This window comes from Lycium barbarum, chromosome 8, assembly GCF_019175385.1.
Source record: "Lycium barbarum isolate Lr01 chromosome 8, ASM1917538v2, whole genome shotgun sequence".
NCBI lineage: Eukaryota > Viridiplantae > Streptophyta > Magnoliopsida > Solanales > Solanaceae > Lycium > Lycium barbarum.
The window spans coordinates 16,323,898-16,345,905 of NC_083344.1; the positions used below are offsets into that span (position 1 = coordinate 16,323,898).

At 37.6% G+C, this 22,008-nt stretch overlaps 1 protein-coding gene across 1 annotated transcript; it reads right to left on the minus strand.

The window, feature by feature from the left end:
• Nucleotides 1–10,642: 10,642 nt before the first annotated feature.
• Nucleotides 10,643–11,716, minus strand: LOC132607721 (uncharacterized). The gene is made up of 3 exons (XM_060321800.1): nt 11,326–11,716; nt 10,928–11,217; nt 10,643–10,804 (listed from the first exon to the last, which is right to left on the minus strand). Exons 1-3 carry the CDS (start codon nt 11,714–11,716, stop codon nt 10,643–10,645), a joined length of 843 nt encoding a protein of 280 aa, XP_060177783.1.
• Between the last annotated feature and the right edge of the window lie 10,292 nt (nt 11,717–22,008).

Consider the following 22,008-nt stretch of genomic DNA (forward strand, 5'->3'; position numbering starts at 1 on the left):
ACAGTCTAGTCAGCCTGGGAGTACATTTGATTAAGAGGGCATAGACTGGAGGCTTATAAGAACATGTGGATAAAGTGTTTACCTTTCCAGATTTCCTTTTTTCTATGGAGATGCTGGAAATTCAGAATTTTAGTGGATGATGTGTTAGAGAAAATGCAGTATGACATGGCTTCTAATTATTAGTGGTGTTCAAATCCTTTGGAGGAGACACCTCAAGATTTGTTAGCCCCATCTTACTCAGTTAATAGGACTTGGTCCTATTTTTCGTCATTTGCAGGTATGAGCATTGATGATTTACCTTTACAGCAAAGGATAGTGAAATGGTGGACAACACCAATTTCAGGGAGGATGAAACAAATTTTTAAAGGTTGTCTGCCATCATTGTGTGGGAATTGTGGAAGAGAAGAAACAAAATCAAACATGGAGGCAAGAAGTCAGTTGGAAGAGTCATTTATCAAGTGTATGCAACAATCCAGAGGTTGGTTATGACTAGAAATCCATCAATAGCACAAGTACCTAACACATGGAGTGAGATGATACAAATTCTAGAAGATGGAGGAACTCAACTCAATATCACAAAGGTGATTAGGGAATTTCCTCCTAAAGGATGGATAAGTTGTACCACTGATGGAGCATCAAGGGGAAATCCTGGTAGAAGTTCCTATGGCTTTTGTTTCAGAAATTCAAATGGGAATCTGATTTATGCTCAGGTAGAGGTTATTGGAATTACTACCAACACTGAGGCAGAGATAAGGGCTATAATGAAGGCTTTGCATTACTGCAAGAATAATCATTTGGACCCTATTGTGATTCAGACAGATTCACAAATGATCCAAAGAATTTTCACAGAAGCTTGGAAGCCTTCATGGAATATAGCACTATGGGTGGATGAGATTCAGGAGTTAGGCAACAATATAGAGGTTATTTTTAAACCCATTTTGAGAGAAGGTAATCAGCCGGTAGATGCATTGGCCAATCAAGCTCTAGATGGAGGGTCCTTCTATTGTCATAATTTTCAGGATTTAGTAGTGGACAAAAGAAGGATCTTGAATAGTGACAAATCTCAGATTCCTTATGTGAGAGTCAGACCTAAACAAGGGTATGGAACATGATGCAGATGTCATATTGGAAGTTTCAGGAGATGATGGGAAAGTAATTTGAATGGAGAAGAATAGATCCTTACATTCAAATCCCGTGGGAGGAGAATGTGCAGGAGGTTTATACTATCACTTTGCTGGTACTAGAGATATCAAAGAACAACAACAACACAACCTTAGATATATTCAAGAAAAGCAATAATAGGAACAGGTTGGAGCAACAAACAACATGACAAGAGAGTTCAAAGCAGTCAAAGACATAGATCACAAAGAAATATAGGGGAAAGCAGTAATCATCAGGGGCCAGATATGCAGAAGACATACATACATGGTTCTTTCTTCAATTTTAATAATGTAAATAGGGTGAATGTCTTATTTGTGGTATTATCACCAAATGGGGCTCATTCAAATGGACAAACATCAAATTTTTACATATTGAAATTGAGTAGTACAGGTCTTCGGTTTATTTTTAATCGAGAAAATGGGGTGACTGTCTTATTTGTGGTATTAGTAACATTTGGTACTCATTCAAATAGACAAACATAAAATTTACCAAGATTAAAAGTAAGCAACAGTCAATAGCATATGAATGGAAAACAATTTGAGAAAGAAACAGGTTCTGAGCTAAGTACCACATGGAGTGCAATCAAGAGACTGGCTGCATTCTCAGCTGCATTCATCTCTCAGAGGGTTTCCAAGCTCAAAAGTTCCAGATCCATGACAAAATTGGAAACAATAAATCATACATCAAAGGAAACCGGAAATCGAGGTGAAATACAACAAATAGAAGAGGTGTGCCTGAGGATCCAGCTGAGTTTCAATAACAAATCTCAATTGCGAGCTCAAAGATCGAGTTGGAGTTTGCAAAAGAGAGAAAGCAAGGGCAAACTCACATGCAGATTATAGAAAAAAAAATAGCACATGTCAGTCATTTTAGGTGAAGATTAGACAAAAATGAAAGGTTTATTGAATGAATCTTACCGGATGAGACTAAGGAAAGAAGATGATGACCAAACTCTCACCTAGAGGTGTGAATCACAACAGTCTTAATCATTTTCACATCACCGGCGGCAAAGATCAATAAAGAACAAGCAGATCAGAATGAGACAAACCAACTTCTTAGGGTTCAATTAGGAAAGGGCTAGAAAATGTATCTGTATAGCGTAGTTTCCTTTTTTTTTTCTTTTTGGGCCTGACCCGGTTTGGGTTGGGCCTTTTTTGAACTATTTTGAACTTTTTATATTCAACAATTAATAAAAAATCCCATATGGGCCAAATTGAGTTTTTTTTTTAAAAGTTTCTTGTAGGCTTTTATTCATTATCAGTTTTAGACTTTATTCTCATAGCATTGAATACTCTTGGTCGTTGAAGTTTGAGGCAAGATTTATATTTTCCATCATATTTTTCATCAATTGTAAGCATCAATGACTTCTACAAACCTTTATTTTGCTATTAATACCACGAGTAGCTAATTTCTTACTAAGGTTGTGAACCCAAGGATGAGTGTTATGTGAATGGGTTTTTACTATTGATATATGCATAATGGATTGTTAGGGTTTATTTATTCGCCGTTCTTCATTCATAGTTGATGGTTTCAAACATTAATTTAAGCCATAGACTTTGCTTTACTTAGGAAAGTGAGTTGGATTCGGTAGGGATAAATAACTAGAACTCAAAGTGTTAACCCTCGTTTGATAAATTCGCTTAGGAATAAGATGAGTTTACTTGGCACATATTAATCGTTCTTCATATATATTCTTTTATATTTGGGAAAATCATAGAGAGAAATACTTTCTAACTATTGAAAAATATTAGGGAGTCAAGTAGAGATTAAGTGCATTCATACAACAGTCCATTAGAAGTATATCATATTAAGACCCAGAGCATTACACTTCATCTAAAGGGGACACAACCTTGGTTTTCTTTTATCCATTTATTACAACCAAAAGCAATTAGTTAGTAAACAGCCAATCTTCTACAAACTCAACGGAATACGAAACTAGAACGCAAGAAAGTACTCTACGACTTTAGTAACCTTTTCACACCATATTCCCTATGGGATTCGACCCCAACCTAGTTGGGTTTCTATATTTGACATCGTCCGCTTTACGCCATTTATAGGTGTAATTTGAGCGTATCAAAAGTCCACTTGAGTTGTGAGTAGTCTGATCCGGTACTAAAAAATCTGACTTAGTCAAGCAGTCGACAAACTCCCAAGTAGCACCAAACTTTTTCAAAGTCCATGGTAATCCTACCACAAGTCTATAGCAATTTGCTTTGTCACTTAATCCATCAAATTTTTCTTTAACTTAGCTCAATAGTCTAATTCTCACATATTTGATCCAGTTCCACTAGAAATAACGATTTTGATTATAACCAAACCTATGAACACAATTGGTTGATTCCACAATTATCATCATAGTTTCCACAATCTTTTAGCTGAAGCCATAACCCATGGTCAAACTGTACCCGTAAAGTACTTTGATTCTACTTATCTTGCTTCCACACCTTCCAAATTTGTCTTTAGTCCCAAATCCAAAAAAAAAACAAGTTGTCACATATCGCAGGTCTAAATCATGACTCCGTCTGACCAGAAAGAATTTTTGCTTGTACTGAACCAATTCGAATTTTTTTTAGTCAAAACTGACATTATCCAGGGCTGATTGTGCAAATTCCAAATACCTTAGTTTCGTTTCAACGAGCTGAAACTACCAAGTCAAAACTTATCATCCAGTTCCTTTTAATCATTCAAATAACATACTATGCACATCATCCTAGTGATTATCTTATTTTTTGCAAAATCTGTAATAAACAAATAATCATCCCAAGACTTCCCATACCTATTTGTAAACTCCAATAACGCTCGTGTAAACCTGTCATACCTCTATCCCAAACGAAAATCCTCAAGTCTTCAGAGATGGGTTACTACAATAACCATAAAACCTTTTGGTAATAAATCTATAAGTGACCCAGCTTTAATTGAAAAGACTTGACCCGGTTAAAATGCACCATTCCCTAAATGTCAGCAATAATCACCTAAACTGTTTTCAAATCTTTATAAAATGAACAATAATTCCTATATAAGTCTAAGATGCCCCATTATATTCCGTTGTTACTAAATACTCAACCTCGTGCTGTCGTTTTGAACCTCGAAAGCTAAACCCAAGTCGTCAACTGAGTACCGATGAGCTATACCTTATGACTTTAAATCTTCATGTTCGTTAACTCGCACTAGTCACCCAAATGCGATAATTTTCATGGAATCTAATTACATCGAACTCAACTCCTTGTACTTTCACTAACTCATTCATAACCTCAAACACTCCTACGTAAGATCTATGGTCCTGAACTTCACCCTTCATAACTATAAAATGTCTGAGTGCAATACCTTATTACGCCTTTAGCAAATCCATCAAATGTTACAATACAGGTGTTTTACCACACACAAATACTATCAAGTTATTCGTATTTGAAATACTCAACCATACTATCTAACCATCACTTCGACACAATCTAGTACCACTAACATAGTCTTACCTCGAAATTATGACTTCAACTTTCAGTTGTAGAGATTTCTTCCTATCAATCAACTCTAGCTGGTATACTCAAGTACTCCACAAAATTACCCATCATGGTACTACATAAGTTACCTTCTCATTAATCTTTAATCATGAAGTCTCGTTGGCACTTGCCATACACTAAGTCAAATTGTCCAAAGAATTCCTCCCTCATTCATATTTATCACTTTTACACCCTATCCGAATGCTATAATATAATGTCACCATAACCCATAGATGACTCAATGGTGACGCTACTTCATATTCAAGTCTTATGAACCTTAATCCTCCAAAATCGATAGTAAGATATCTTTATCATAATTCTTCAGTTTCCCTATTCTATTCAAATTACTTTTATCATTATCAGTCGAGAATCACTCAAACCCCTTATGGGATGGATCAAAATATCACAAATCTCTTAAAATAGCTAAGCTAATCATGGAGGTAGTTGTAAATCACAACCTTGAGCATCTAAAAGTTTCCCTTGCCTCACTCGAACCTTAAAACTAAACATTCCTCTAGGACAAATGCATCACATATATAACATCCATATTTCTTATCCAAATTAGGTGCAACAACTGATAACTCTTCAAGTAATTAAATCATCGCACTCGTCCATCGCTAGGGTTATTTCTATAAGTCAGTCATTGTTTCCCCAAAACCTTACAACATTGTCAAACTTACTGATAAATTCACGCTCCTTTATTATTCACTTCATAAACCGAGTAGTCTCACAAAATCAACAAGCTCATAGCTCAAATGACTCATTCTTATTACCATACCCTCGAGATATCAAGCAAACCTTTAAAGACGACTTTTGCTAAAACACTACACCCGACTATTCACACCGGAGTCAATCATCTATATATAGTAAGTTTTTGCCAGATGATCACATCCACCACGTGTGGTCGTCCTATGATTGAGAGTGATCCTTTTGAGTTTCTTTTATTACATCCATGTTGCGTCGAGTAACTGAAGACTCTTCACACACGCCCCAATACGAAGTCCTACTTCCTCATACCTTATCATAAAGGTCATCTTTCAAGTTTATATGCTTTTCAAACTTCTCTTCATAGCCTCATCAACTATTCCTCATATTTAATCAATTGATTCATCCAAGTTTTCATTTTTGTTCAGATTATTGGTACATGTCACCCAACCTCTCAAGCGTAATCTCCAGAGCCACAATGCATACCACTTAGTTATCCCGCTAACCGTACCATTTAAAATAATAAATGTCTTCCCATCACTTACTATACTATAAATGTACATCCCCGACTTCCGAGCCACTAACCGCTAAAAGTTGGCTATTATGTAGTTATTTTCACCATCACTCCCATTCCATAGGGATATCATCAAACTAGAGAATCTGAATCACAACCCCACTCAATTGAATCTTCAAGTCATAGCTGCAATCTAAAGTTGATCTCGTGTCATTATCATGGCGATGCATATCGTACCATGCCGCGTGATATCACATCCAGCTGGTCGTGTGCAAACCCGAGGACGTGTCCTCACCATCAGTGAAAGATTGGAAAAATAAAGCTTAGACCTTGACAGAATCACAATGGAATTTTCCTGAGTGCCCCATAGCTTCTCGAAGATAAGTATAGACATCTCTGTACCAATCTGCAATACTCTATTGGACATTGCTCTTATACCCATGAAATCGATGAACCTAAAACCCTGATACCAATTTGTCATGATCAAATTAACGGGTCATGATGGCTCCTAGCTATCCCACCGGTAGGCAAACCATCCCCAAAATTATCAAGTCATTGATAGAATAAAGCAGAAAAGTTAAATGTTATACCTCAAAAAAAAATTGCGACGTTTGTGTTGTAAGTAAACTAACTTAAGCTCGGAGAGGTCATGGAACCGTTATAACGTTAAGGAATAATCTTAACAAGTGTTAAGTAAGTGTATAAAGGTTTCGGGATCAAGCAAATTGAAGAAAATAAGTTTGTCGAAAATTTTGAAAAAGTTGGCAGAATTTTGGACAGAAATTTTTGGTCAACTTTAGAGGGGTATATCTCTTAGTATATCTGGAGTTTTGAAGTGAAACAAAATCCTAAATTGAAGTTCAGGAAGTCTAGTTTCTAACGCAACAAACCATTCGTCAAAACGACATCAGAGTAGGGAGTTATGGGCATTTCATAAAGTATTGTGTTGTAGTTGTTGAGTTTATGGACTATTTTGACCATGTTGTAGCCGTGTTTTTGGGCTAATTTCCATGTATATGCATGACATCTAATGTTTTTGGTGTGTTGATGAGATTATGCTCGATGATTGGGAAGCAAGGAAGTGTATATTGTTATTGTATGTTGATAAAAATCGTGTGGGATGTTTTATGGAATATTTTGGTATTGATGATGATGTTGTTGGTATTAGTGTTGTTGTTGTTGTTGTGTTGGTTGTTGGTATTGTGATTTCGGGCTAGGGATATAAACAGGTGAGATGCTGCCCGAATTTCAGCAGATTTTAAGGGGATTTAATTTGAAGGCTTAAGACAAGCATATGACGATAAGCCTAACAATAGTATGACTGGTTTATATGTAGAAGTAAGTTGGAAAGTCAAGAAATAAGCTTCCAGGTATGTTAAGGTTATCCTTTCTTTCATTTTGGCATGATCCATGATAAGTACGAACGTGATGATACTCATAATGAATCCACTCCTAGATGTAGGAGCTTATACCCCTGTGTTTATATTGGTGTTTTTCATATCCCGAGTTCCTTGACTTCTTAAGTCCCGAAGGGGAATCCATAAGTTGTACGTTTTCATGATGTTGTTTAAATCCCGAAGGGGACATTCATAAGGCTTCTTCATTCATATGCATTTCATATTTGATTTTTAAGTCTCGAAGGAGACAAATGAAAAGGGGAAGAAGTTCCCATTTTAAACTAAAAGTTGCTCCTAAAGGAGTCCTTTGATGTTTTACAAAGATTATCATGCATTTGCACACTTATATATATGGTGTTATATATGCAAACCACCTGATCAACTGGTATTCGATAATTATGATGCCCGAAAGGGCTGCGAGCAAGGCGAAGGTATGCATTATATATATACACATGATGTTTTAAAAGTTCATATGCACATACATGATTATCAGTGTTGGTTACATGTACAGATTGAGTCTGTTACTCATTTATCATTCGAGTCGTGATACATATTGTTTCAGTCCTGCCTTACATACTCGGTGAGTCATTCGTACTAACATCTCTTTGCCTGGGGGCGCTGTGTTTCATGCCACACAGGGTACATATATAGATAGAGGACCCTTACTGTAGGATGTTCCCGGGCTATCAGCTGGACTGGTGAACTCAATTTCTATTCGGAGTGTTGCCGAGTCAGAGTACTTATGTATGTCCTCGAGTCAGATGCATTACGGGTGTGTTGGGGCCCTGTCCCAACTTATGTTATTGTAACTTGGTCCTCGTTAGAGACTTTTGCAGACAGTGTCCTGTGGATTGTGTGAGGCGGCCAAATAGGTCGATGTGTTCATAAACGTTGATTTAAAGATTTCATTGTGACTAAAGGTTTTCTTTGACTTAACGATAAGGGAGAAATCCCTGACATGATGAAAGAGTTATATTAAAAAGTTTTCTTGGTTTACTTGACGGAAGCATCATTTCATAATTTAAAGGTTCACAAAAAGGTGTGACTTATGAATAGAATGGTAGTATGACACTCAGTCGAGTAGGGTCTTGGGTGTCAGTTGTGGCCCTCCGGTTCGGGTCGTGACATTAAATACACTTCAAACATTATCCAACAGACTTAATATAAATATATGAAAATACGGAAAGATAACTTAGTCTTTACAACTCCCGAAACCTGGTCTAACTCGTACAAGAGCTTTTAAAGAAATGACAAGTCTTAAATACTGAAATGATAACTGTCTCGATATAGGAAATAGACAGAGTAAACTCAAGGGAAATTCGGGGCTGCAGGTCCAACTGGTAGCTCACCCTAGAATCTGGAGTAGGATAACATTGGGATCAACCACAAGGCCTGGACTGGAGCACGAGTTTATATCTCCACCCAAAAGTGCAGCAATTGTAGTATGAGTACAAACAACTAGTACTCCGTAGGTATCATAGGCCGAAAACGAAGGAATCACACATAAAGTATATAAACATTGAAACTCACTTCATGGAACAATAAAACCAACATTTCTCAATCTTAACCCTTTAGTCATACTTCACATAATCCAATGAGTAATCACATAGTCATGTAGAAATGCAATAGAAATTAAATACACTGGCCAATCTCATACCTGGTACACACTTGCTATAGGCCATGCCTTATAGTCATGACTCATGGGGTACTCGCGAGGTTCATATACCTCTCAACTCCATCCCCATTTACCCTCAGAATGGGTGAGAACCATATCATATAATATTAATTCAACTCTTATCATAATACCCGGAACAATTTCCCTTCTGGCTTAAGCACATCAATCTTACTACTATCTCGTTGGACCATCTCATGTCTCATTCAATGACTCACTACATTGAATATATATGTGTATACATGGATAAGTACAACATGCATGGTAACATATGCCAACAAATTCATGAAGTATGAGATCAGTGTGTGTATCCATAAAATTAAATAATATCAACTCAATATCAAGAATGATTTCACTTTCATGACTTATACGAAATATGGAGTGATGAATTCAAATGAATTAACATGTACAAGTATTAGTTAAATGTGGATATCATATCCCAAATAAGCAAAAACCGTACCAACCTAGTGGATTTATCACCACAACCAATGCTCGTAGGCTTAACATGCTTTCCCCGTCACAAGAATCTACTTTGCATTAATCACCCAAGCAAATATATCAGTACCCACCCAAGTGATCGTCACAATCACTTTGGTGGGACCCTCTTTCATGCCCAATACCCCTTCAACATTTATAAATTGTATACGTCCTCCAATCGATTTATAAAAGAGTAAACCGAACCTACCTTGAAGCTTAGTGGGAGCCACAAACCCTCAAGCCGGAGCATTTCCTTTCTGAAGTGCTTCCGAATGATCAAAGTCTATCAAATACGAATTCTACATTAACATACAAGTCCATAGATTCCCTTATTATTATGCTTCTAATCGGAACCCAAAATAGCCAAATCCGAGCCCCAAGGGCAATACTGCAATGTTTTTGCCAAATCAGGTTCAATTTAGTCAAAATAGTACTCTACGAGGTTAAACGAATCCAATGAAACTCACATTGCTACACTTTTGTTCGAACCAAAAAAACGAACTAAAAAATTAACCTCGAGCCCCTAAAGGAAAAACTGGAATTTTATTAGAATTTGTTTTTTTTTTTGGTAAATAAAGGATTTTATTCAAACCAAAAGTGAATTTTACATAGCCAAACAGGCCTAACCTCCTGTTTCTCAAATTAACTACGAAGACTCGAACTTGGATAGGAGTCTATGCAAGATAAGCAACAGAAATAAAACATTACATCAGAAAATAACAAATAAGCTCCTAACTCTTCTACAAGTCTTAACCAGCTACACAAAAAAACATAGTTGTAGCATCAGGCTTTGAAGCTAGGGAAAGGAGTTGTGATGAGCTAGCCATTCCTGCCATTTCTTCTGGTCTCTACCTCTTACATGAAGATGCATAGCAATCCCTTTACACACTCTATCCTCTGAATAATGCCCCTACTGGAATTTCAGGTGGTTCCTTTCCCTCCATATCACAGCAACAAACATGGAAAAAGTATAGCTTATAGCAGCACCACTACCTGTCTTCCTCTTTGCCCAAGTAATTACCTATCTAATTTCTTTCTGCCAGCTTCCAATGCTTCTGTTAAATCCCAACCATCAGAGGAGCCTGTGCCACAAGGTCTGAATGGTGATGCAGGAAAAGAATAAGTGCTGAAATATTTCATCAGCACCATCACAGAACACACAACTAGGAGGGACATGTATGCCAAACTTCAAAAGTCTTTCAACAGTGGCCAACCTTCCCTATAGTGCAACCAATACAGTGAAGTTGTACCTAGGATGCACACTTGGATGCATAGTAATGCACTTCCAAGGCACTTTGGGAAGTGATGGAGTCAAAGAAAGATACATCTTTTTGATAGAAACATTGTGAGCCACTGAAGCAAGTCTGTCAAAAAGAGTCCCCTGCAATGTGGAGCATTGCATAACAGTATTCCTAGTCTCAATAATCTTCCTCACTACCTAAGTAGCATTACTGGGGATGGGACATTGTGCCACAGTTTCATTCTTCATATAATAAATGTGCACCCATTTGATCCATAAATAGTCTTTTTTCTCAGCAATAGACCAAAGTTGCTTGATCACTGCAGCCTTATTCCAAACACCCAGGTTTATAATGTTTTTCCCTCCTGCTACTTTTGAAAGACATATCTTTGCCCAAGATAGGAAAGCCTTCTTTGATATTGCAGCTCCACCAGTCCACAAGAATGATCTACAAACACTGTCAATCATCTTCATTATTCTCTTTGGCAGTAGGAATATTTGGTCCCAATAGGTTTGAATTCCAAAGATCACAAAATTTATGAGCTGCAATCTCCCTGTATAAGACAACAACTTAGCTTACCAATAAGTGATTTTGATTGTTATCTTTTCCACAAGTGGAAGGCATTGAGCGATAGTTAATTTCTTAGAGGCCAAAGGAACACCTAGGTACTTGAAAGGGAGAGATCCCTTACAGAAACCCAAAGTGTTGAGAATGGTGTGTCTGAGATTATCCTTCACCCCTGACATGTATATAGAACTCTTGTCAATATTGGACTGCAATCCAGAGGCTGTTGAAAATCTGAGAAAAGCACTTTGCAGTAGTTGAATGGAAGGTATATCAGCTTTACAGAACATCAAGAGGTCATCTGCAAAGCAAATATGCATCACTCCTAGCTTTTTACACCTAGGATTAAATTTAAACCTTGGATTTGAAGCAACAGTGTTGAGTTCCCTTTGCAGATACTCCATGGCAATCATAAATAGATAGGGTGACATAGGGTCACCCTGTCTGATCCCTCTCTTCCCTTGAAAGGTGGTTGTTAATCCCCCCATTTAACACTAAAGAGTAGGACATAGTTGTAATGCACTCAATAACCCATTGAATAAACTTGAAAGGGAAGGCCAGTTCAGCTAACATACTTTCAAGAAAGCATCATTCTATGGAGTCATAGGCTTTTCTAAGGTCTATTTTCATGACACATCTTGGAGACAGTCCCTTTCTTGTATACCATTTGAGAAGCTCATGACTTAAGAGTATATTTTCGACTATGCTTCTACCTTCCATGAATGTTGATTGTGAAGGACTCACAATACTGCCAATTACTCCCTTAATTCTATTAGTCAAGACCTTAGTAATAATTGTGTACATAGATATACAACATGCTATAGGCCTATAGTCTTTTACCTTAGTAGGTAATGCCATTTTTGGTATGAGTGTAACAGCAGTGCAACTGAAGGATTTGAGCATTTTCCCAGTGAAAAAGAACTCTTTCACTGCCCTTACTACATCCTTTCCCACAATATCCCAATATTTGGCAAATAATTCTATAGGAAAATTATCCACCCCCGGTGCCTTATCATGAGGCATCCCTTTCACTGCATCTCATATCTCCTGCTCACTCACAGCCTGGATAAGAGTTAATTTTTGCTCATGGGAGAGACAAGGACCCTTATGGATAGTAGCAGCATTAGGGCATGGCATTTGTTTTGTTGCAGTTCCCATAAGACCAGAGAAAAAGGAAATAAACTCTTTTTCCACTAGAATAGGATCAGTCATCTTGGCTCCACTAGCATCATAAACAGAGGAAATATCATTCTTACTAGCTCTCAACTTGCATTGAGCATGGAAGTACTTGGAGTTTGCATCTCCATATGAAATCCAGGTTGCTCTAGACTTCTGTCTAAGAGCCATTTCCTCCACCATACTCCATTTCTGAATATCCTGGATAAGCAGCTTTTCCTCATCTATAAGCACTTGGTTCGAAGGTTGATTAGCTAACTGGCTCTGAGTTATGTCAAGTCTTTTTTTGGCCTGAAGCAGTCTTTGTTCATAAGAAGCCATGTAAGTATTCAGCCCTTTGAGATTGTCCTTCAATTGCTTTAGCTTCACATGCAGTTGATACCTCATTATTCTAGTGCATGAGATTGCCCAAGTCATACTCAAAATCCCTTTGAACTCAGCGTGTTGTATAACAGTCATGAACAATTTGAATGGTTTTGGATGTAGGAAAACCTGAGGCCTATACTGTATAAATATAGGGGAATGATCAGACACCCCTGGATTAAGAAAATCTTCTTCCACCTATCCATATAAGTGAATCCACTGCAAGTTTCCCAAGGCCCAATCAATCTTTGAGTATACTTTAGTATTATGCTGTTGCTTATTGCAAAAGGTGAAATGCCATCATTTTGACTTAAGTGGTGTTAGTTGGAGACCATCCACACAATCCCTGAAGTCCTGAGTTTCAGCCATTGTATCAAGAGAGCCCAGACTATCTTCAGATGATAGAATAGCATTGAAATCACTAGAAAGGAGCCATGGTCCTTGAACAAATAATTGCTGCAAGTCAGCCCATAAACATACTATCTCCTGGGCTACATTTTTACCATACACAATAGTAAGTGAGGTAGCAAAAGATAAAGCTAAATCAGACACATGGCAGTGAATGTATTGTTCTTTGATCTCCAGAACTTGCAACTGAATGTAAGGTTTCCAGAAAAGCCAAATTCTACCATTAGGTGCCATAGGATAGTTACCGCATATATTCCACCCCAGAGTAACTTTTCTAAGGATACGCTGAGCTTTATGCTCCTTTATTCTTATTTCTAAACAACCAAAAACATCTACTCTATACTTTTGTGCTTTTAGGCTTGGTTGAGGCTCCTAATGTTCCATGTTGTAATGATCATGGGGGATGATGCACAACCCAGGATCCCTTACCATATCAGCAGTACCAGTGGTAGAGTCTTGCAACCCAGCAAACCTATTGGCAATTGGAACAGTAGCATCATGAGCATCTGGACTAGTAGCTGGGACACTTGGTTCTGCAATATGAATAGTGTCCACCACACTATCAGTAACAATCTCCTGCACCTCAGTTTGTGACTCCCTTGCATCCTCATTAGTAGTAAGGGGTACAAGGTTGTCTGTAGTCCTCCATCATTGCCTAGCAGGACTTCTCCTTCTCCTCATCCTCCTCATCCTTCTTCTTCTTCTTCTTCTTCTTCTTCTTCTTCTTCTTCTTCTTCTACGTGACTCCTCTTGTGCACCCTAGTGATCCTCAACCTCCCCTCCATACCTACAATCCTCTGTAAAATGCCCAAATCTCAAGTAGTGCACATAATATTTAGGCCACCATTCATAATCTATAACTTGAGTAAGGACACCAGCAGATGTAGTAAGTTATATCGACTCAACTAGGGGCTGAGATACATCAGTTCTAACCAAGACTCTTGCATAAGAAATCTTTTCCATGGCTTCAGCGACTTTATCAGTGTATAGTGGCTCACCCAATGCACTTGCAATCTTACTTAATGCTTCACTTGACCAGTAACCCACTGGCAAACTAGGAAATATTACCCACAGTTGTAGTGTGGACATAAGATCAGGATTGAACTCAAAATCTAAACTACAATTTTGAACTATGAAAAGCTTATTATGGAAAGTGTAAGGTCCTCCCATCAACACTCTGTCACAGTCCTCAACAGTAGCAAATCGAAAGATAAAATAACCTGAATCATGAGCTAACACTTGGGGTTTCTTATAGAACTGCCAAGCATGTCCAATAAAGCTTTCCATTGTTTTTATGAAAGGGTAAATGTTTTCATTGGAATGCCCTTTGACTGGCCAATGTTTCTCTCTCGACGCACGATAGGCAAGGCTTGGTAACGTGCACCATTTGCACAAACTATGCCTCGTCTTAAAAATGTTGCTACTACTCCGGTGAAAATGGTTACGCCGAAGGATGGATCCGCTTACAGTTTACCTTCATTAACATTTGGGAGCTTCCTCCTACCTCAATTTCAGTCCATTCCGGAAGAGGAAGAAGTTATAGATTCGGATTCAGACTCACATAGCTCGATCAATATTCATGGATTTGGTACTTCGGACACCTCATCGGCAACTCAACTTCTCCAATTCTCAGAAGAGGTGACACCAGCTTAGCCGATACCAACGGAGAAGAAGGACTATCGTGAAAATCGTGCAACTCAGAGAGGTAAGACTCTTAACTATGTTGCACCTACTAGTAGACAAGGGAAGAAATGTGTTATTAGAAAATTGGTTTACCTATAACCTATATAGTTTAGATCCAGCAAATCCCAATTCCATGCATGAATCGATCCCCAAATCGAAAATTTTCATTTCCTTATCCGTAGGGCTCAAACCCCCAACTTCTACAAACCTAACATGGATAAAAATGATAACCAACGGAAATAATCATGGGGAAACATCAAAATAAAAGGTTACACACTTACACTCTCTTTGAGACGAGAGCAACCCCTCGAAAAGCACCTCAAACGAAACTCTAGAACTCAAGATATGCCCAAAATACTAAATGGATGAAGGCTGAATTTTTAGTACTCAACGATTTTTGCTTCCATGGCCCAGAACTTTGCACCTGCAGATTGCCACATGTTATTTCCGCACCTGCGGACCAATTTTTGTTCCTGCGGCTTTGCAAGTGCGGCCCTTATTCCGTACCCGCGACCACACTAGGCACATTAATTCCTCCGACACTAAAATGGGCATAACTTCCTGATACGGCGTCGAAATTCGATATTTCTTTTTGCAATGACTTTGTTATTACGATAAGGATCTAATGATTCAATAGAAACACAAATAAAAGGTCATTTTCTCAATATAGTACCCTTTATTGCCAAAGAAACAATGCCGAAGCCTTCAAACTCGAGCGCGACACAATCCAATTCCATGAGAAACTCATCGGAACCTCACCAAAACTTGCGGACAAGTCAAAAATCATTATATGAACTTGTTGGAACTTCCAAAACATTGACACGGGGTTGTCTTGATCCGATTTTGACCGTGGCCAACTCCAAATCATCTCAAAATCTAGTTTCTCAACCAACCACCTAAATCACAACCAAACCTCTTGGGAACTGACCGGTGACTCGACTAAGTCATAAATCACATTCTAGACCTAATAGGATAGAAGAAAATTTGAAAAACTCTCATTTACCCCTGGTGCTGACTTTGGTCAAACTTCTTTATTTTTAACATAAGGATTTCCAAAATATCCTTTTCCTTATCAAAAACTCATCTGAAAGCCTCGGGAATCATGTTGGCCATCCCCGCAAGTCACAACCATCAATACGGAGCTAATGGAATCAACAAATTTCCAATATGGATCTTATTTCTTCCCGTGATCATATTTTCACCATTAATACACATATCAAATACAAAAATTGACTTAATTGTCAAATATCAACCAAACGAACTCTAAAATTAGCTCCGTCTATTTCTACAGGTCATAAAAAGTATTAGAAATCTAACAAAATCTTCAAATTACCAATCAAAATAGGTTTTCCCAAAATGAACAATTAATCCAAATAATTAAATACTGAGATTTCCAAAATAAACCCTTTTTCCAAAGTGAATCAAATGATATCCGTTTGATTTCAAATTTTGTAGGCAAGTGAAAATAATTATTATGGAGCTTATGGAATAGACGACATGCAAAATAGTGCATCGGTTCTCAAAACGACCGACTGGATCGTTACATTTAATTAAGTAAATAGTTAATCACAAGTCTATGTGGGTTCGACATTGATGTGAAACACGCTCGGGAATTCAAAGAAATTGAAGATGGGTTCTTCAACCCCACATGAACACCAAGAACAATTAAAGAAAGCAATAAAAAGATTTGAGGATTGACATAATTATTGGGATAAATACACACCTAAGTAATTAATTACCTAGACATATAAAAATGCAACCAATAATCTTGAATCTAGGATAAGAAGAAAGAAAGGATAAATCTAGAACTGAAATGCAATCAATTAACCCAAAGAAACAATGAGGAGAATCTAGGAACCAATAAGATTAACATTCAAATACGAAATACAATCCAAAGGGAGAAGAGAACGAACTCATACATGAATTACCTACTTATAGTAATTCATGGAGTTTCAACAGCAGGTATGGGACAATTCCCCAACTCTAAAAAGAATAATCTACACTCATAACCCAACATAATCTATTTCCAAAAGAAAGACAAAATAGTCTATTTATACTAGGGTTCATTATATAAGAAAAAATACTAAAATACCCTTTAAGTTATGGGCCTTCAATTTAAGAAGAAAGAGATTGGTCTTCTTTGTTCTTTTGGGCTTCCAATTAGTCTTGGACCTTGTTCTCCACTCTTTAAATATCGACAGAAGCATATTGTGGATCTTGAAGCTCGGAAAGAAGCCTCTAATTTCATGATGGCCACCTCGTATCCCATCAGACATCTGATTTTGAAAATCAATATATTACTTGTATGACCACGTACGCTTGTGTTTGCGTAGGGAGAAACACCGGTGTATTTCTATAGGAAATTAATGAAAAATGAAATAATCTTGTGAAGGGGAGAATGTTGAGCCTACGGGCATTGATGGTAGTGTTAAATCTATTGTTTTGTATGGTTGTTGCTTATGTGGCCTTATAATATACATGTTTGATTAATACTTGTGATTATAGATTTATGGTGCATTCATCACTCCACATCTCATCTAAATCATGAAAAAGGGACTACTTGGTATTGAATTGATATTCTGCATTTGCATAGTGTACGCCTGTCCATTTCATACATACATGATATTGTTTATATATGATTGATGAGACAAAGGAATGGTCCGTAGAGGCTGTTCCAGATATGGTACATGGTTGGAGCGATGATGACTTGATAGCATATTGGTTAGTGCCCGAAGCTGATCTGGAGGATCTGGAATTTCGGGTGAGTATATGGACCTCATGAGTCTCCTATTGGTCATGTAAAACCTATTGTAGAAGTGTTTGTATACTAGTGCATATTGGCCATTGCTTAGTCTATCATCTGCATATCATACAATTCATATTTGACTGTATTGTTTTATTGAATCCTTATAAGAATATTTTGAAAGGAATAAGCTTTATGACTTTTTTGAATTGCGGACTTTCTTATCTTAAATGATTGAGTGCTTATAAATTGTGAAACTTAATACAAACAAAGAAAGGAGGTGATTATCAGATAAACCTACTTTCATCATCGCTTCAGTTTAGGGTGTCAACGATGCTGCTAGGTACACATGCTTTCTGTACTCACTCTACGCTTGCTGCACCTTTTGGTGTGCAGGTTCGGATCCGAGTTCGAGTAGAGGACGAGATTCAGTCGATCTTGAGGCCTGCTTTGGGGTTTAGGATGAGCTGCTGACTATTTCGCAGCACTGGACTCCATTTCTATCCTATTATCATGTCCTTATCTTTCGAACAGTATGTGTAGTATTTCAAACTTGTATTCTGGATTTAATAGCGCTTGTACTTATGTCTTCTAGGTTTTGGGAAGGTGTATGACTTAGTTTCCGCATTTTCAAGTTATGAAACCTTATTATTGAAATATATTAGTTTTTCTTACTTTATATTTCTGCTTTTATGATTGTTAAAAGACTTTGATTTACTTGGGTTCGCCTATTGGTTAGGGTAGGTACCCTCACGACTACTTTGGGATTTTAGGTTGTGACAAGTTTAGAGTGTCAACTCTTCCTAGAAGTTGAGGAAATTGTTTTCATTATAGGAATTGTTGTCTATTAGAGTATTGTTACTTTATAATTATGATAATATAGGAATTTTAGTCCTATTATAATGGGGTTACTTTAGGCGGTAGCTTACTTGTATATAAGGAGGTCAAATTGTGACTGAAAAGACAGAGAAAAAATTCTCCCAAAATATTCTTGTCTCTTTACCCCTTTCACGTTTTTTAGATTTTAGCATGGTATCAAAGCTACGTTATAAAGAACATCAAAACCATGCACTACGTGATAATGATTGGTGACGACAAAGAGAACGCTAGTGACAAAGGCAAAGGCAATGCCGAAGAAAAGATTCAGAGAAAAACAATCTCTCCATATGACATTATGTTGAGTGACAACCTTGGAATTATCGTAACAGAAGTCCCATTGAATGGTGAAAACTATGAAGAATGGGCTAGATCCACGAGGACGGCCTTAAGAGAAAGGAAGAAATTTGGTTTCGTTGATGGAACAATTAAGAAACAAGACAAACAGTCGTCAAATCTGGAATACTGGTGGACTATTAACTCATTATTGGCGTCGTGGATTCGCAACACCATAGAGTTGACGCTTCGCTCGACTATCACACATAGAGCGGAAGCAGAGGAATTATGGACAAGTACCTGGGAGCATTTCGCGGTCGCACGGTCCCTAGATGCAACAATTGAATTCGGAACTTGCAGAGTGCAAGCAAAAAGGTAGGACCATAGTGGATTACTATGGAAAACTGAAAAAGCTATGAGAAGAACTGGAAAATTACGAACAACTCCCAATTTATATGTGCGGTAAGTGCACGTGTAATCTGAGAATAGCCCAAGAGGCCAAAAGAGAAGAAGAAAAGGTGCATTGTTTCCTCATGGGATTGGATTAGATGATTTATGGAATGGTAAGGTCTAACTTACTAGTGCAAGACCCATTGCCATCTTTGAAAAAAATCTGTCGAAGCTGTACAAGAAGAGCATGTGAAAGGTGTGGCACGTAAAATGGAGGACCAGAGTGAAACTATGACTTTTGCAGTGGAAGGAAAATATTCTTACAGGGAACAAGGTGAGGGGAGAAATAATGGTTTATTTTGCAAGCATTGCAAAAGGTTCAATCACGATGTTGACGGATGCTTCCAACTTATCGGTTACCTAGAGTAGTGGCCGGGTAATCAAAAAAACAATGAGAAGATAGGTGGTAGGGGACGAGGACAGCCACACTAACAGAGAGGTGGTCTGAGATTCTATTGGGGAAGAGGTAACAACAGGGCTAACGATGTGGTGATCATAGATAGAAATCAGGCGGAACTAGGACCGAGGAACATAGGCCGGAAAGGACCCCCTGAATTAAGCAACGAGGACTGGAGGTGTCACGACCCTAATCACCGATCATGCGGGAACCTACCTTATTATCACTAGTAGGCGGACCCTTAACCATTAACCCATTAATCATTAGCCAATTTCAACTTCTTTAACCATTTAATAACAGTCAATCGATCAGTGAATGAATGAATAAATAAAACAATTCATAATTAATAGATAATATAAGTACGGAAGTCTTAACTATTACACCCCTAAAATCTGAATGTCATCGTACAGGGATTCTAACTAACAATCTAAAGAATGAAGTATATCTCAAATATAATAACAAAGAATGTCTGGAATAAAAATAGACATCTGGAAAGAGAGATCTTCAGGTGGCATGGCATGGATAGAAGCTCACCCTCTGATATGATCGAGCAAACTAGATTCAAGCTATAGATGTAGTCTGGATGAAATCTCTGGAACACAATCTGCACTCAAAAAGGGTGCAGCAAGGTAGTATCAGTACAAACATTATGTACTGGTAGCATCATAGGCTGACTAAGATTAGTTCACGTATATAAGCATAAAATCAACAAGATAAACAGATAGGCACTTAATACTCAAATACAAGTCACAGAATATCCCATAACAGAGTCACAACCTAAGATAAAGCTTCTAACCTACCAGTCTGTCAAATTTCAATAATCTCACCTGATAATCACCAGTCCAAGTTACTTCCCTAGGTAGAGTCACTAACCATAATTTAACTCATTCAATGATCATATCAATACCACAACAGCCGTTTCAGCAAACACACCAAAATCAGAACTAAACAAGCCATATAACAATGCAAAATAAAATGTAGCGATGTGCAATGCAAAATATGATGATGTACAATGCAATGTAATGCAATGCACTGGCCAAATACACATTGTACACACATGCTACTGATGTTATAGCTCAGTAGTCATGACCTGTAGGGGACCCATGTGTCCATGTACCACTCGTTCTGGACTCACTCCTCGGACCCGAGCATAAACCTCCGCTCCGGAAAGAACCTCGGACGCGGGCCACAGCAATGTATCTCTAGTTTCAGGAACAAATCTCGAACCACGAGCCATAAGATAGGTCACATATGTGTCTTTCCATATATCTGTACGTTACGGTATTTCCTGCCTCTTATTATCCATGCTCAAATCATCAAGTACCATGTATCAATAGTATCACAAGTTCAACAAGAAGATTATATTAACGTCTTCACTAATTTCACATCACAATGTATGTCTCAACGTATTCCAGTTCATTAGTATGTATGGACTATGAACAATTAGCAACATCAATGTCAAACACAAGCATCATGCCACAAGTCTTCTAAGCCATTTCCATCATGCATGAGTATATGAATGCATAAATGAGTGTAAACATGGTAAATCAATGCAAACCAATAAAGAAATAGTGAAGGTACAAGTCACAAGCCACAAGTCATATCAAGAATTGGATTAACTCAATCATGAAATGAATCATACAAACCGTCTCAACCAACATAAGAGTCTATGTCCCTCTTTACTTCCACACATAGCAAGTATGCCTCATAACTAAGTCTTGTATCACCAAGATGCTACATTTTTCCATATATTATCATCAACAGTAAATCATATATCAAGTTTTCATCTACGTACTATCATAAATATATTGTTATATCCCGCATTTTTGTACAATCGGGTAATTCAAGGTAATTGCGGGAAGATGACAAGCAAGGCCTTACTTTTATTTTGTTAAGTATATGAGTTGCTATGAAGAATTTGGGAGTGGGAATATTAAGAAAGGTCAAGGGCATAAAGGGAAATTCGCAATATGATTCGTGTAGAACATGGAGGAAGACGAAGGGAAAATTTGGAATTTGGAAAAAAAATTAATTTTTTTTTTGAAGTACAAAAATAGAACAAAACAAAAAGTGGGCTTGTGGTGTTGGGCCATGCTTGGCCGTCCAACATGGTGGTGGGCTTAAGCCCACATATGAATTTTATGAAACAATTTAAAAGACGACTAAGTCATCTTATTTCATTAATTCTCTAGAAAGTTCAAGAGAAGGCAAAGAATAAAAGGAAGAGGAGAGAAACTCCTAGGCCATTTCGGCCATAGCAAGAGCAATAAGAACTTTGGGAATTTTTTTCATCAACAATCTACCTCTCCTAGCTAAACAATTCCTTGAAGGGTTCTTAACCTAGTGAAGAGTTCTTTGGAGCAAGGGAAACACAAATCTTGGCAAGGTTGCAAGTGTAGCCAAGTGAA